Below are 17,903 nucleotides of genomic sequence, written 5' to 3'. Positions count from 1 at the left end.
AGCATCCATCACCTTAAACCTTGCCACATCACTGAGGAATACAAGCTGTTTCAACATGACGCTACAGAGCACTGCACACCAGAACAACTAGACACAAGAACAGTTTTTCCCCGGACGCTATCACTCTGCTAAAGAAATAATTCCTTCAACACTGTCAAACTATTTACTAAATCTGCACTACTATTAATCTTCTCATCGTTCCCATCACCAATCTCTTTCCACTTATGACTGTATGGCTGTAACTTTGTTGCTGGTATCCTTACGATTTATATTGATATTGATTGTTTCCTGATTGCTTATTTGTACCCTATGACTATTATTAAGTGTTGTACCTTATGATTCTTGATGAAGGTATCTTTTCTTTTATGCACACTGAGAGCCTATGCACCAAGACAAATTCCTTGTGTGTCCAATCACACTTGGCCAATAAAGAATTCTCTTCTCTTCTCTTCTCTTCTCTTCTCTTCTCTTCTATTCTATTCTATTCTATTCTATTCTATGGTAAAAGTACCTTTTTTTGGGGAGGTATATTCAGGTGGAAGCTTTTGTTAAATGTGACTGGAAAACCAGTATAGCTAAATTTTTCAGAGATAAAGTCAGGAAAAATCTGTGTAAGGCATTTCCAGACAGTGTGGGGCAGCACTCTTCTCTGTACCCTTTCTAGCATCTCAACACCTTTTTTTATAATGCTCTGCAGAATTTGTGTGTTTTGGCAGTACTCACTTGCTGGTCAGATGGACTTTTGGTGTGATGCCAAATTCACCGAAGAGTGTAACGAAGACGTTGGCATCGGTCCCTGCTCCCCTGATGTCTCCAGTGACTGTCACCACTTCATAGACTAGTAAAGGGAAAAGGATAGAAAGGTAATCAAAACAAAACAAAAAAAGTTAGAACTGAGGAGCCATATAGATCGATAGCTGATCCTAAAATCAGGGTGGAAGAACTAGAATTCTGTTCTGAGTAAAGCTCTTTTTGTTTCTACTTCAGCACACACCTGATTGACTCACCTGAGTTCTGCCGACTCCGTGTCTTCAATGATTCAGAGAGTTTTATTTATTTATTTGATTTGATTTATTTGATTTTTATACCGCCCTTCTCCTGAAGGACTCAGGGCGGTGTACAGGCAAAAGTAAAAACAGACAATACAATATACAATTTAAAATGCAAATTAAAAAACTTATTACAATTGGCCTAAAACTTTAAAATATATAAAAAAACTAAAACCCCATTTAAAAATTAGTAGTAGAAAATTTAAAATCAATAAAATTTAAGCCAGCCCCGCGCGAATGAAAAGATATGTCTTCAGTTCGCGGCGAAAGGTCCGAAGGTCAGGTATTTGGCGTAAACCCGGGGGAAGCTCGTTTCAGAGTGTGGGAGCCCCCACAGAGAAGGCCCTTCCCCTGGGGGCCGCCAGCCGACATTGCTTGGCGGACGGCACCCTGAGAAGTCCCTCTCTGTGAGAGCGTACGGGTCGGTGGGAGGCATGCGGTAACAGCAGGCGGTCCCGTAAGTACCCAGGCCCTAAGCCATGGAGCGCTTTAAAGGTCGTAACCAAAACCTTAAAGTGCACCCGAAAGGCCACAGGTAGCCAGTGCAGTCTGCGCAGGAGCGGTGTTACGTGGGAGCTACGCGAAGCTCCCTCTATCACCCGCGCAGCTGCATTCTGGACTAACTGAAGCCTCCGAGTGCACCTCAAGGGGAGCCCCATGTAGAGAGCATTACAATAATCCAAGCGAGAGGTAACGAGCGCATGAGTGACTGTGCACAAGGCATCCCGATCAAGGAAGGGGCGCAACTGCCGAACCAGGCGAACCTGGTGGAAGGCCCTCCTGGAGACGGCCGTCAAATGATCTTCAAACGACAGCTGTTCATCCAGGACACCTAAGTTGCGCACCCTATCCTTTGGAAGTTTGGAAGATAAGCACAGAAAGGCTACAAAGAATTGTGTAGACTAAAACACAAGATTTCTAAAGAGAATTGGAGAAGCTGGGACTGTTTAGTTGAAGGGAAAGGTGTGAAATGGTATGGCAGGGCAGGGGGGGGTAGGGGAGGAGAGGGGAGGGGAGGGAAGAAGATAAATGAATGAAGAAGAGAAAGGAAGGGAAAGGGATAAATGAATGAAGAAGGGAAGGGAAGGGGATAAATGAATGAGGAAGGGAAGGGAAGGGAAGGGAAGGGAAGGAAGGAAGAAGGAAGGAAGGAAGGGATAAATGAATGAAGGGAAGGAAGGGATAAATGAATGGGGAAGGAAGGAAGGGAAGGAAGGAAGGAAGGAAGGAAGGGAAGGAAGGGATAAATGAATGAAGAAGGAAGGAAGGGATAAATGAATGGGGAAGGAAGGAAGGAAGGAAGAGAAGGAAGGAAGGAAGGGAAGGGAAGGGGATAAATGAATGAAGAAGGGAAGGAAAGGGGATAAATGAATGAAGAAGGGAAGGGAAGGGAAGGGAAGGGAAGGGAAGGGAAGGGAAGGGAAGGGAAGGGAAGGGGATAAATGAATGAAGAAGGGAAGGAAAGGGGATAAATGAATGGGGAAGGGAAGGGAAGGGAAGGGAAGGGAAGGGAAGGGGATAAATGAATGAAGAAGGGAAGGAAAGGGGATAAATGAATGAAGAAGGGAAGGGAAGGGAAGGGAAGGGAAGGGAAGGGAAGGAAGGAAGGAAGGGAAGGAAGGGAAGGAAGGAAGGGATAAATGAATGAAGGAAGGAAGGGATAAATGAATGGGGAAGGGAAGGGAAGGAAGGAAGGAAGGAAGGAAGGGATAAATGAATGAAGAAGGGAAGGAAAGGGGATAAATGAATGGGGAAGGGAAGGGAAGGGGATAAATGAATGAAGAAGGGAAGGGAAGGGGATAAATGTCAAACAAGCAACAAGTGGTCAAAATAGGCAGTGCCCTATCAAATCCTGCTCCTGTTAATAGCAATGTCCCCCAAGGCAGCGTTCTAGGACCAACACTCTTCATATTATACATAAACAACCTCTGTGACCATATTGTAAGTAACTGTGTTCTCTTCGCCGATGATGTTAAACTATTTAACGCTACCAACAATGCTGCTACCCTTCAAAAAGACCTTGACTTTGTGTCGGAATGTCAAAAATTTGGCAACTCCAAATCTCAACCAACAAATGCTCTGTCTTACACATTGGAAGAAAGAATCAGAACACTAAATACAAGCTTGATGGACATAACCTTGTAGATGACCCACACATTTATTTATTTATTTATTTATTTTTGTCACAACAATATATGTAAGTATCATACAGAAAGGTTATATAGTATATAAAGGTATAAGCATATATATATAGGATATATATATATCCTATATATCCTTCCTATATATATCCTTCCTATATATATATAGGAAGAAGAAAAGAAAAACAATAGGACAGGAACGGGAGGCACGTTTGTGCGCTTATGCACGCCCCTTATGGTCCTCTTAGGAATGGGGTGAGGTCAATAATAGAAAGTTTTTGGTTAAAGCTTTTAGGATTATGAGAAGAGACCACAGAGTCAGGTAAAGTATTCCAAGCACTGATGATTCTGTTACAGAAGTCATATTTTCTGCAATCTAGATTAAAGCGGTTGACATTAAGTTTAAATCTATTGGTTGCTCTTATATTATTGCAATTAAAGCTGAAGTAGTCTTTGACAGGAAAGACATTACAATAGATGATTCTATGAGTTAAACTTAGGTATTGTCGAAGGCGACGGAGTTCCAAGTTTTCCAAGCCCAGGATTTCAAGTCTAGTGGGAAAAGGTATTTTGTTGTTTACAGAGGAATGGAGAACTCTTCTTGTAAAATATTTCTAGACACATTCAATTGTATTGATGTCAGAGATGTGGTGAGGGTTCCAAACAGGTGAGCTGTATTCTAGAATTGGTCTAACAAATGTTTTATATGCTCTGGTTAGTATAGTAGTGTAGTGTTTTTGGAAAAGAAGCTACGCAAGATTAGGTTTACAGCTCTTAGAGCCTTTTTTGCTATGTATTTGCAGTGGGCTTTGGCACTTAGATCATTTGACATGAAAACTCCAAGGTCTTTAACGGGATGGGGGTCGTCTGTAAGGTAATGTCCATTTAGTATGTATTTAGTTTTTGGGTTCTTTTTTCTTATATGTAAGACTGAGCATTTGCTGGTTGAGATTTGGAGTTGCCAAATTTTAGACCAAGCGGTTAGATGATCAAGGTCTTTTTGAATGATAGATGTATTATCAGTGGTGTTAAATAGTTTGACATCGTCAGCAAAGAGAACACAATTACTTGAGATATGGTCACAAAGATCAATAATGTATAGTATGAAGAGTGTTGGTCCAGAGACGCTGCCTTGAGGAACGCCACTCTTGACAGGAACAGGATTTGATAGAGCATTGCCAATTTTGACCACTTGTTGTCTGTTAGACAGAAAAGCAGATATCCATTTGTGAAGGGGTCCTGAAATGCCATAGGATTTTAGTTTTAGGAGAAGTTTATCGTGTACTACTGAGTCAAAAGCTTTGCAGAAGTCTATGTAGATTGCATCTATTGTTTTGCCTTGATCAAGATTTGTAGTCCATATGTTTTTACAGTGGAGAAGTTGTAAGTTGCATGATAATTTTTTCCTGAAACCAAATTGTTTATTGGAGAGTAGGTTGTTTGCTTCTAGGTGTGAGGTAATGGATTGGTTGATGATTGATTCCATGACTTTGCAGGTGATGCAGCATAGAGAGATTGGTCTGTAATTTTCGACTAAGCTGGGGTCTCTTTTTGGAAGATAGGGATGACTGTGGCTAGTGACCAAAGTTTGGGAAGGGAACTGGTAGTGAAAGCTTTATCAAAGATTATGCTTAGGGGTTCAGCTATATTAGTGGAAAGTTTTTTTAAGAAATAGGCACATAGTCCATCGGGTCCAATAGATAGCGATGGTTTTATGTTATGAAGAGCTTTTCCAACGTTGTATAGTGTAGTATGGATTGGATCAGTTGTACATTCATTAGTTATCCAGTTAATGAGAGGTAGATTTAGATCGCCCAGGAAGATGAGAGGGTATGGGCAAGAGGTAGCCCATGTTAGCAGTGAGGTTAGCATATTTGCATGGGTAATGTCATAGTCAGGGGCTCTGTAGCATAGTAAGAATCGAAGAGTGGTGTTAAGGGATAGGTCGCATACAATAGTTTCAGGGAGAGAAAGTTTGTGTGAAACTTGAATATTTTTTAGATTCAGTGACTTTTTGTAAAAGATAGCCACTCCACCACCTCTTCGGATTTCACGATCTAATCGATGAACTTGATATTTTTTGTTTGAGATAATGGAGTCAGGAAGGGATGAGTTCAGCCATGTTTCACAAACAAAAATGATATCGAATGTACCACTGTTTAACAAGAGGATAAATTCAGGTAATTTGTTAACAATGCTTCTCGCATTTATCAATTTGCATTTGAGATCTGTAGTAATTGGTGTTGAAGAGGTAAGGGGCGTACATACCTAGTTTTGGATGTTGGTAGGTTGGGGGTTGTGTACAACAGGTGGTTGTATAGATGGTTGGATGGGTAGATGGATGTTTTGGGAGGTGAGTGTTTGGATGTTGGGTACTTGATTGTTTATTGAGATGTTTGGTTGAGTGGTTGGTTGGTTGGTTGGTTGGTTGGTTGGTTGGTTGGTTGGTTGGTTGGTTGGATGGTAGTTTGGCTGGTTGGTTGGATGGCTGGTTGGATGGCTGGTTGGGTGAATTGTTGGGTGGCTGTTTGGATGGTTGTTTGGATGGCTGGATGGATGGTTGTTTGGATGGCTGTTTGGATGGCTGATTGGCTGGCTGGCTGAATGGCTGTTTGAATGGCTGGTTGGGTGGTTGGTTGGATGGATGGTAGGGTGAAGGGTACTTGATTGAATGTTGGAATGGCTGGTTGATTGTTATGGGTGATGGGGGGTTTGGAGGTGATTTTTTGATTGTAGGTCTTATTTTTTATGCAATCAGCCCGATAGTCAATGTATAGGTTGGATTCACCGTTGTCTTGTCTTGTGCGAAGTTCACGAGAACGTATCCGTTGTAGAAAAGATAGATCGGGACGTGATCTAAGTTTACTGTAGGCAGGGTTGGTTTTAGCAATTGAGTTTATAGTATAAATGAATTTACGTTTGCTGTCCTCATTTATACATGTGACTCTACAAAATCTTGGTGCTGTTGATCCATCACTGTTTTTATATTCTGGTCCATCTCTGGAGACAGAAATTATTTCATTTGGGGAGATGGTTGATGTGATATAATTTCCAATGATGTTGTGAATCTTATTGATATCAGGTTCGTTGGTGTTTTCTAGTCCAAATAATATTGCATTATTTATTTTTTGTCCTCTCTCCATGGCATCTCTGATTAGTCACACTCTGTCAGAGACCTTGGAGTTCTTTTTTTTTTTTTTTTTTTTTATTCAAAAAGTTTTACAAAAAAAATTTTTTTCCCCCTTTCCCACCAACCCCTCTCCCTTCACAAACCCCCTCCCCCCTCCCCCCTGGCTTCCCGGAAGAAACACAAGGTATAGTTAAAAATAAAACAAACATATGCTAAGAAAAAATTTTTCCCCAAAACTATTATACCAATTCTCCCTCTCTAACTCTGACTTCCTCCTTACATAACCAAATCCTTCAAAAAATTAACAATAAACAGTAATAAAATATATAAATCAGTAGAACAAATTAATCCTAAAATATTTAAAACCAGCTAAAGCATAAAAATCCAATCCAGTTCAGAGAATATCTCCCTTATAGCTTCTATAACCATATAACCATATAATTTCCCCCCCCAAATCCTTCTTACATAAGATCTTTCAAGAATATTCTATTTAAAATTCAATACAACAGATTATAAAATTTATAAAATTTCAATAGAGAAAATTACAATATTATTTAATTAATTACAATATCTATTCAACTTTAGTCCTTCCTCGTCAAAGTCCAGTATATCCAAATATCTAGTCTTTTATAATCACAAATTGCCTTTCGGGGACACTAATATTTTTGTCTATTAATATTTTAAAAAAACCTTGTTTCAAAAATAATACTTTGTCTCTTGCCATTTTTTTTGGTGCATTAATCTCTGTCTTTCCTTCGTTGCTCCTTTTAAAAAGTCAATCACAATATTTCCTAGTAATTCCTTATGTCCAGAAATCCAAAATTACTGCCGATATTCCATCAGTCCAAAAAGAGAACTCTTGGGAAACATTAGGCTTGTGAGTCTTTTCCATTTGAGGGACAATCTCTTGTAGCACAAATTCAGGCAACTCATCCAAACTATTTAAAGAAAACTTCTTTAGATCACCTTGTTTCTTCACGATCAAATCTTCATACTTATCCACTTTTATTTGTATATCCTCCATTCCATCTTCCGAATAATTGCACTGGTTAATTTGCTCCAACCTCTCATCCACAACGTCCCCATCTTTTATCAATTTGTATTTTGAATAATTAAATACATTCTTTCTGTGTAGTCCTGTATAACGTCCCGAACCCATTCTTCTGAAAGAACCTCCATAACAAAATTCCTGCTGAGAATCCCCTTGTAACGTACTTAAACAGCGTAATATAATCCAACAGTCCACAGTCAAACACAATAAGATAAAATCTCCATTCAGTTTCGATTCAACAGCAAAGCTCCCTTTGATGTATCGCTCTGCTTTCAGTTTCTCTAAAACGAAACTGAAGGGGGGGAGGAAGTCAGAAAATCAAAAATACTTGCAAACCAATAATTGTTCCTCACACTCTTCCGCCTGCTTTTCGTATCCACAAAAAGAAATCAATTGTTAGCAGAAGTGGACACCCTCCTCTTTTCCTGCTTTTTCAGGAGCGCAGAGAATACTGGAGGTGGGGGAGGGGTAAATAAGGGGATTCGACCGTTCAGGGCTTTGTATTACAAAAACAAAGCCCCTAGGAGAATCTACCCAAATCCTCCCCCTTGCTCTGTCTCTCTCTTTCAACCAGAGAGAGAAATGAAGCCGGGATCAGTTGTTAAATCCGGCTTCTACCATATTCAATGCGGAGTGCCATAAATTAGCACCCAACGAGGAGGGTGGCGCCACCCGGAAGCCCCACCTTGGAGTTCTTATATCAAATGATCTAAGTGCCAAAGACCACTGCAACTACATCACCAAAAAGGTATTAAGAGTTGTAAACCTAAACTTGCGTAGCTTCTTCTCCGGAAAGATCACACTACTAACCAGAGCATACAAAACATTTGCTAGACCAATTCTCAATTACAGCTCATCTGTCTGGAACCCACACTTCATTTCGAACATTAATACAGTTGAGTGTATCTAGAAATATTTTACAAGAAGAGTTCTCCACTCCTCTGATCACAACAAAATACCTTATGCCACCAGACTTGAAATTCTGGATTTAGAAAATCGAGAACTATGCCGCCTTCAGCATGACCTGAGCATAGCTCATAAAATCATCTGCTACAATGTCTTTCCTGTCAAAGACTACTTCAGCTTCAACCACAACAATACACGAGCGCACAATAGATTTAAACTTAAAGTGAACCGCTCCAATCTTGATTGTTGAAAATATGACTTCAGTAACAGAGTTGTTAATGCCTGGAATGCACTACCTGACTCTGCAGTCTCATCCCAAAATCCCCAAAATTTTAACCGTAGACTGTCTACTGTCACCCCATTCCTAAGAGGTCTATAAGGGGTCTGCATAAGAGCACCAGCGTGCCTACCGTTCCTGTCCTAATGTTCCCTTTGGTTGTATTCATTTTGTGTGGTTATTTCATGCTTATACTTATATATATTGTTGTGTTTGACAAAATTAAATAAATAAATAATAAATGAATGAAGAAGGGAAGGGAAGGGAAGGGAAGGGAAGGGGATAAATGAATGAAGAAGGGAACAGACAGGAAGGGCATAAATGAATGAAGGGAAAGGGGAAAAGGAATTGTTAACTGTGTTTTGCCCCAAACGGTCATAAATCACTTTTTTCAGGGCTGTTGTAATTTTGAATGATCCCTAAACGAAATGTTATAAGTCAAGGACTATCTGTACTGTAATTAAATTCATGTTCTGCATCCATTTCGTGATATAATCCTCGGAGTCATACTTCAGTAATAATCACACCTAACAAATGGTCAACAGTAAGGATAGCCCTCAACTTCAAACAGTTCATTTAATGACCTTCAAAATTCAGATGCTTAGCAACTGTCTCGTATTTATGACGGTTGCAGTGTCCCTGGATCACGTGATCCCCTTTTGTGACCAATAAAGTCAATGGGGAAGCCAGGTTCACTTAACAACCATGTGACTGACTTAATAACCGCAGTGATGCACTTAACAATTGTGGCAAGGAAGGTCATAAATTGGGGCAAAACTCAACTCAACAACTATCTCGCTTAGGAACAGAAATTGTGAGCTCAGTTGTGGTCATAAGTCAAGGACCACCTGCATGCGATATAAGTTTTTCAAATTTAGTCAAACGTTTCCATATTACCTCTTGTTTGTGTAATATCTGCGCTGCTTATTTGAAGACATGGAAACCACTGAAATATTCCAAGGATACTGCATAGTAAGAGACTCAATAATTTTTTATCTTTGTCCTGTTATCAGTGAGGTCTTATCATCTAAATAAATTATTATATCCCCGTTGAGCGAAATTCCTAGCACTTTCATTTTAGTAGAAATATTTACTAATAAAATAAGTGGGGGAAAGTCTAGAATTAGTCTTTTCCTGTGTTTATTCCAAACATTCAGTCGGTTATTTAATAATGCAAAATAACTTGCAGATTGTTTATGCGTATCGATACCCCTTCGTGTATCTCTACAACCTCTCTGCTTAACCGTCTCCCTCCGTGGAAGTAATATTATATGTTCATTTATTCATTCATGGTTAATTGAACCATACATTATTCAATTAACCTAAATTCCTGGTTTTACAGAGGAGATTAAGCCATAAACTAACCGTATGAAGTGGTTCAGCAACACGCTGGGCTAAACCATTAGAAAGTTCATAATTCAGTGTCTGTTTTATGCAAATACAGTCATTACCCTGAATTAAAGTGCCTAACACCTAAAGGTGATAATAATTCTTTTAGCACTTAAGAACAATGTGTTATTACCTTTAATGGAGTAGACCCCAGTTTACAATTATTACTACTGGTTAGTTTTTATACTACACTGTAAGGTAAAAGTTTAAAAGTTATTTAACTGAGCTTGACTGGTGGCAACTTCACAGACCTAAAGGTAAAGGTAAAGATTCCCCTCCTGCATATGTGCTAATCATTCCTGACTCTAGGGGGCGGTGCTCATCTCCCTTTCAAAGCCGAAGAGCCAGCGCTGTCCGTGGTCATGTGGCCGGTATGACTCAACACCAAAGGCGCACGGAACACTGCTACTTTCCCATCAAAGGTGGTCCCTATTTTTCTAGTTGCATTTTTTACGTGCTTTCGAACTGCTAGATTGGCAGAAGTTGGGACAAGTAACGGGAGCTCACCCCGTTATGCGGCACTAGGGATTCAAACTGCTGAACTGCCGACCTTTCGATCGACAAGCTCAGCGTCTTAGCCACTGAGCCACCGCGGAACAGATCTACTGTTACCATATATTTATCTTCGCAAAAATACATAAGTGATTTATCTCTGCCTTCCTGCAGAATATTTTTTTTAAACTTCAAGCCTTAAATACAGGTAATCCTAGACTTACAACCTTTTATTTAGTGACCGTTCAAAGTCACTAAAATAAGTGACATGACCATTTTTGACACATACAACTGTTGCAGCATCCATCCCCATAAAATGGGGCATAATTCATTTAACAACTGTCTTGTTCAGCAGAGGAAATGTCAGGCTCAATTTTGGTCGTAAGCCAAGGACTACCTGTACTGGTGCAGAGAGAGAAAATAGTGGAAATTGGGGCTTAAATGAGCTTATTTATTTGATTGATTGTAACTCTTTGTGGTGTTCAGAAATAAAATATCCGTTCAGAGGTGGGTTTCAGCAGGTTCTGACCAGTTCTGGAGAATCGGTGGTGGAAATTTTGAATAGTTCGGAGAACCGGTAGTAAAAATTCTGACTGGCCCAGCCCCCATCTATTCTCTGCCTCCCAAGTCCCAGCTGATTGGGAGGAAATGGGGATTTTACAGTATCCTTCCCCTGCCATGCCCACCAAGCCACACCCACCAAGCTATGCCACACCCACCAAACCATGCCACACCCACCAAGCCACACCCACAGAACTGGTAGTAAAAAAATTTGAAACCCACCACTGGTTCAGTACCAACCTGTATGAAGAATAAAATCAACAACCGTAGAACCACAAAACAAACAAAAAAATGATATAGAATATTTCTGTGGCAGAATAATCTGCCCTCGAGTTTCTCGCAGCCTCTAAAAGGTGGCTTTTCTTAATTCCACCATTCATGGGTCTCACAAAATTGTTTACCTAACTGTCCAGCTGCTGCCTCATTCTCTGTGTCTCTTCTTTCTCCTATTTCCATCCATTTTCCTTAGTATCTGTTGCTGAACAAAACGGGTGCTCCAACACTGGAGTTTTTTTAAAAAAAGAGATTGGACAGCCATTTTGTCTGAAATGGTATAAGGCAGTGTCGGCAAACTTATGGCACGGCACGCGAAACCATCCCGTGAAGAATGTGCGGCCTCGCTGGCTCTTATTACGTGTTCCTGAGATCACATGCACACCGGTCAGCTGGCCGCCGTGCACGCAGAAGCAACCGAACCCGGAAGAGCGGTGTTCCAGCACATATGTGCAGGCCGGCACCCAATCTTCTGGGTTGATGTTGCATGCATGTGCGATGGCCAGCTGTTCGTCGGGTGCGCTTCCATGCTGCTATCCAGGTGTTTGGGTGCCGGCTCTCACATGCGCGATGGACCGCTGCTCTTCCAGGTATCAGCGCTCCCTGCACACGAAGGCCAGCGGAGCCGCGCATACTTCGCGGCAGTGATGGAATTGAAGCAATTTAATTGCTACCAACCTGCCTTCCATTGAGGACCTGTATACTGCACGAATCAAGAAGAGGGCCGTGAAAATATTTACAGATCCCTTGCATCCTGGACATAAACTGTTTCAACTCCTACCCTCAAAACGATGCTATAGAGCACTGCACACCAGAACAACTAGACACAAGAACAGTTTTTTCCCGAAGGCCATCACTCTGCTAAACAAATAATTCCATCAACACTGTCAAACTATTTACTGAATCTGCACTACTATTAATCTTCTCATAGTTCCCATCACCAATCTCTTTCCATTTATGACTGTATGACTATAACTTGTTGCTGGCAATCCTTATGATTTATATTGATATATTGACCATCAATTGTGTTGTAAATGTTGTACCTTGATGAACGTATCTTTTCTTTTATGTACACTGAGAGCATATGCACCAAGACAAATTCCTTGTGTGTCCAATCACACTTGGCCAATAAAAATTCTATTCTATTCTATTCTATTTAACAACTGGTTCTCTGCCCTAATGATTTCTTCCAACAACCAGTTTGCCAAACTGCTCAGAAAGTTAACAACCGGTTCTCCCGAAGTGGTGCAAGCTGGCTGAATCCCACCACTGTCTCGCGGTATGGTTTCACATGGCACTTCGGCGGGCACCTCAAAGGTTCGCCATCACAGGTATAAGGTCTCCTGCTTGAGAAAGGGGTTGGACTAGAAGACCTCCAAAGTCCCTTCCAACATTCTGTTCTGTTCTATCTATCATTCTGCTAACACTGAGACTCCACATTTCCCAAAGGACAGAATTTGCCTTAAGTGACTCTCAAAAACCTCTCTTAGGTTTTTTGGTTCTTTCAATTCTACCGTTCTTCCAAACATTTCAGAAAAGCATACTGACATATGTCTAACTTCCATTTTCTTTTAAAAAAAATAGTTTTTATTGAATAGTTTACATTTTAAAACCAAAAACAAAATAGAAAAAAACAAAACAAAAAACATACACATACACCAAACGGTAAAATACGAAATATAAGTAACAACTTTATATAATATTTTACAATTTTCCACATCAACAATTATCTTTGGTATTAAATTCAATTTTCCTAACCATTCTCTTATTCTTGTATAACCATATTAAGCATTCTTGTATGCAAAATTGTTATATATACTTACATCCTATTTATTGATATAACCAGCATTTTATCCTTACCAGTATTCAATTCTCTTAGTTTCCAATTAATCAAATTTCAATTTACATTCTTATTTCTTATTTTGATTTCTATTTCCTAGCCACATATAGAATCTATTCCACACTACATCTAACTTCCATTTTTATTCCACCAACAAAGCAACCTTATGAAATTGAACAGGGAGATAAACCAGGAATGGTCTAAAGCAGGAGTCTCCAAACTTGGCAACTTTAAGAGTAGTGGACTTCCAGAATTCCTCAGCCAGCATGAAAGTCCACCAGTCTTAAAACTGCCAAGCTTGGAGACGCCCTAATCTAAAGCCAAGGAGTTAATTTTAGAACCAAAGAGGATTAAACAGAAGCCTTCCCTTAAGAGCCAGTTACACACCAATTCAGCCTTCTGCTGTCTGGATGACATATTCATTAAACCGTTCATCAATCGGTTCCTCACCATGGGCCCCCTTTAAATAACTTTTATGGACATGGACACCCCCCCCCAAGATTTAAATCGTAACATTTTTTTTTAACTCAAGATTTAAATCATAATTTTTTCAAGCCTTAACAGAGCTCCTATGATGATACCATGGCACTCCAGAGGTCTGCAAACCATTGCATTAAACCATAAGAAGCAATAGCTGGGGAAAAAAACATTTTAATAAATTTATCCATCTCACCTTTTTTCTTGTTATACTCGTCTTCGGTTTCATGAGATGATTCCGAGTGATAATCCAGAAGCTCTTGTTTGTACATCTCTGCAAAGTTCTCGTCATCCTTTCTCTTCTTTTTCTTATCTTTACCTTTCTTCTTTTTCTTCTTCTTCTTCTTCTTTTTCTTCTTCTTTCTCTTGTGGCCATAATCATCGTCATCATCTTCACTGCTGTCACTGCATTCTTTCTTTCTTTTCTTCTTCTTCTTCTTCTTCTTCCTCTCCTCACTGCTGTCTTCTGAAGAGTCTTCACTTCTCACCTCTGCCAAGTCCCTTTTTCTCACTTTCTTCTTTCTTTTCCAGCCCTTGTCCTCATCTTCCTCCAAGTCCTCCTCCTCTTCCTCCTCTTCTGAAGACGAACTCATTCTTGTCATCCACTAGTCATTTAATCTTCTTCTCTTCTCTTCCATGCCATTACTTGCTTCTCTGAGGTAGACTTGTTTTCTTCTTCTTTTAAGTTTGTTGGATTTTGCTTCTTGGTTTGATCCTCCCCTTCTAAATTTATACCTTCCACTCCTCTACTGTTTCTTGAACTTTCTTATGGCATCTAATTCTTCCTTCTGCCTCTACTTTATGTGACAATTTCCTTTCTCCCAATCCCCTTAATTGTTGGCTTCTTAAAGTGCCTGCCCTCTTCGTTAACTTTATACCTTCCGTCTTCCAGCGGTTTGATCTGGAGAATGCCTTTTTCGTTCACATCTTCTGTTTCCTCTTTGACTTGTGTTGTTTTTCAGTCCCATTACTTATTCATGGGACTTCGCTGTGGAGGGCTTCCTTCCTCTGTATGAGTGTACATGCAAGCACAATATTATAGATTATAGAAGAAGTCAGGCTATTCTCCAAAGCAGCTGAGGGCAGGACAAGAAGCAATGGATGGAAACGAATCAAGGAGAGAAACAACCTAGAACTGACGAGAAATTTCCTGACAGAACAATTAATCAGTGGAATGACTTGCCTCCAGAAGTTGTGAATGCTCTAACATTGAAAGTTTTTAAGAGATTGGACAACCATTTGTCTGAAATGGTATAGGGTAAGGGCAGTGGTGGGATTCAAGTAATTCAACAGCCGGTTCTCTGTCCTAATGATTTCTTCCAACAACCAGTTTGCCAAACTGCTCAGAAAGTTAACAACCGGTTCTCCCAAAGTGGTGCGAACTGGCTGAATCCCACCACTGGGTAGGGGTGTCAAATTCACGGCTCACAGGCTGGATACATCATGTGCTGGCCATATCCTCCCCCAGTTTAGCAAAGGGGGGGAATTCGCAATACTCACGTGACGATGATGTGACAACGTGAGGTTGACACCCTGATATAGGGTTTTCTGCCTGAGCAGCGGGTTGGACTAGACGACCTCCAAGGACACATCCAACTATTCTGTTCTGTTCTGTCCTGTTCTATTCTTTAGATTGAATCAGGCAATTTTTCTATTCAGTCTCATCAGACCTGCCTTTGAATAAAAGTCATTAGGTTATTATTTCTTAGGGATCCCAACAGAAAACTATACAAATGATACACGATACTTAATACTACACATATTAACAGCAGCACGTATAGCTTACGCGCAAAATTGGAAGAAGGAGAATCCACCAACAGAAGAAGATTTAATTAAGAAAATCCTAGAATGTGCAGAGATGGATAAACTCACAAAAGAAATCAAAGAAAAAGAGGATACAGAATATTATACGGTCTGGTGTAAATGATATGAATGGTTGGAAAATAGGAAAGATAAGAAAATTGAATAACAGGGTAAAATGTAGAAGAAATAAAGGAAGATAGATAATATCTATCCATGGTAGCTCAGGCTGGTAAGAAGCCTGTTATTAGAACACAGCAGCCTGCAATTACTGCAGGTTCAAGCCCGGCCCAAGGTTGACTCAGCCTTCCATCCTTTATAAGGTAGGTAAAATGAGGACCCAGATTGTTGGGGGGGCAATAAGTTGACTTTGTAAATATACAAATAGAATGAGACTATTGCCTTATACACTGTAAGCCGCCCTGAGTCTTTGGAGAAGGGCGGGATATAAATGTAAATAAAATATATATATATATATAAAAGTAGAATAAGATAGAATTAAAATATGTGTAAATAGTAAGAAAGGACCGCTCTGCATAGCTGATAAGAAACAGTGATATGTATATAAATGTTGTATGTTTGTCTTGAGTTTTAATGCACTCAAAATTATGAGCACATAAGGCCGGGCTATTTACAGGACTGCCTGCTGCGACCGAATACCTCTCACCGACCTGTGCGCTCTCACAGAGAGGGATTCCTCAGGGTGCCGTCAGCTAGGCAGTGCCGTCTGGCGACACCCAGGGGAAGCGCCTTCTCTGTGGGGGCTCCCACCCTCTGGAACGAACTCCCCCCAGGACTTCGTCAACTTCCGGACCTCCGAACCTTCCGTCGCGAGCTTAAAACACATCTATTCATCTGTGCAGGACTGGATTAGATTTTAAATTTTATATTGGTTTTAATGGGTTTTATTATTTATATTGTTTTTTTTAAAAATTGGGCCATGTAGAATAAGCTTTTTAACGGTTATTTTATTTTGTATTTATATGTACCTTTTTTATTTGCCTGTGAACCGCCCTGAGTCCCTAGGGAGATAGGGCGGTATACAAATATGATAGATAAATAAATAAATAAATAAATAAATAAATAAATAAATAAATAAATAAATAAATAAATAAAATAAAAAACTTTAAAAAAAGAAGAAGGAGAATCCACCAACAGAAGAAGATTTACGGTAATTAAGAAAATCCTAGAATTGTGCAGAGATGGATAAACTCACAAAAGAAATCAAAGAAAAAGAGGATACAGGATATTATATGGTCTGGTGTAAATGATATGAATGGTTGGAAAATAGGAAAGATAAGAAAATTGAATAACAGGGTAAAATGTAGAAGAAATAAAGGAAGATAGATAATATCTATCCATGGTAGCTCAGGCTGGTAAGAAGCCTGTTATTAGAACACAGCAGCCTGCAATTACTGCAGGTTCAAGCCTGGCCCAAGGTTGACTCAGCCTTCCATCCTTTATAAGGTAGGTAAAATGAGGACCCAGATTGTTGGGGGGGGCAATAAGTTGACTTTGTAAATATACAAATATGATAGATAAATAAATAAATATATATATATAAAAGTAGAATAAGATAGAATTAAAATATGTGTAAATAGTAAGAAAGGACCGCTCTGCATAGCTGATAAGAAACAGTGATATGTATATAAATGTTGTGTTTTTCAGTCCCATTACTTATTCATGGGACTTCGCTGTGGAGGGCTTCCTTCCTCTGTATGAGTGTACATGCAAGCACAATATTATAGATTATAGAAGAAGTCAGGCTATTCTCCAAAGCAGCTGAGGGCAGGACAAGAAGCAATGGATGGAAACGAATCAAGGAGAGAAACAACCTAGAACTGACGAGAAATTTCCTGACAGAACAATTAATCAGTGGAATGACTTGCCTCCAGAAGTTGTGAATGCTCTAACATTGAAAGTTTTTAAGAGATTGGACAACCATTTGTCTGAAATGGTATAGGGTAAGGGCAGTGGTGGGATTCAAGTAATTCAACAGCCGGTTCTCTGTCCTAATGATTTCTTCCAACAACCAGTTTGCCAAACTGCTCAGAAAGTTAACAACCGGTTCTCCCAAAGTGGTGCGAACTGGCTGAATCCCACCACTGGGTAGGGGTGTCAAATTCACGGCTCACAGGCTGGATACATCATGCGCTGGCCATATCCACCCCCAGTTTAGCAAACGGGGGGAATTCGCAATACTCACGTGACAATGATGTGACAACGTGAGGTTGACACCCTGATATAGGGTTTTCTGCCTGAGCAGCGGGTTGGACTAGACGACCTCCAAGGACACATTCCAATGGTCACACAATCAAAATTTGGATGCTTGGCAACCAACTCGTACTTATGACAATTGCGGGGTCGTGATCCTACTTTGCGACCTTCTGAGAAGCCAAATAAATGGGGAAGCCAGGTTCACTTGACAACCGTGGGACAACTGCAGTGATTCACTTAACAACTGTGGCAAGAAAAGTCATAAAATGGAGAAAAATTCACTTAAGGAATGTTTCGCTT

At 40.0% G+C, this 17,903-nt stretch overlaps 1 protein-coding gene across 1 annotated transcript in view; it reads right to left on the bottom strand.

Annotated features, from left to right (window-relative positions):
• LOXHD1 (lipoxygenase homology PLAT domains 1) overlaps window positions 1–13,858 on the bottom strand; it is a 285,489-nt gene extending 271,631 nt beyond the window's left edge. The window contains exons 1-2 of the mRNA XM_058168108.1: window positions 13,783–13,858; window positions 724–838 (exon numbers count right to left, since the gene is read on the bottom strand). Of these exons, the coding sequence (XP_058024091.1) occupies window positions 724–838; window positions 13,783–13,858 (191 nt within the window). The remainder of the gene's footprint in view (window positions 1–723; window positions 839–13,782) is intronic.
• Window positions 13,859–17,903: the final 4,045 nt, after the last annotated feature.

The sequence above is a fragment of the Ahaetulla prasina genome, chromosome 2 (assembly GCF_028640845.1).
Source record: "Ahaetulla prasina isolate Xishuangbanna chromosome 2, ASM2864084v1, whole genome shotgun sequence".
NCBI classification, from domain to species: Eukaryota; Metazoa; Chordata; class Lepidosauria; order Squamata; family Colubridae; genus Ahaetulla; species Ahaetulla prasina.
This window is presented reverse-complemented; position numbering and strand designations above follow the sequence as displayed.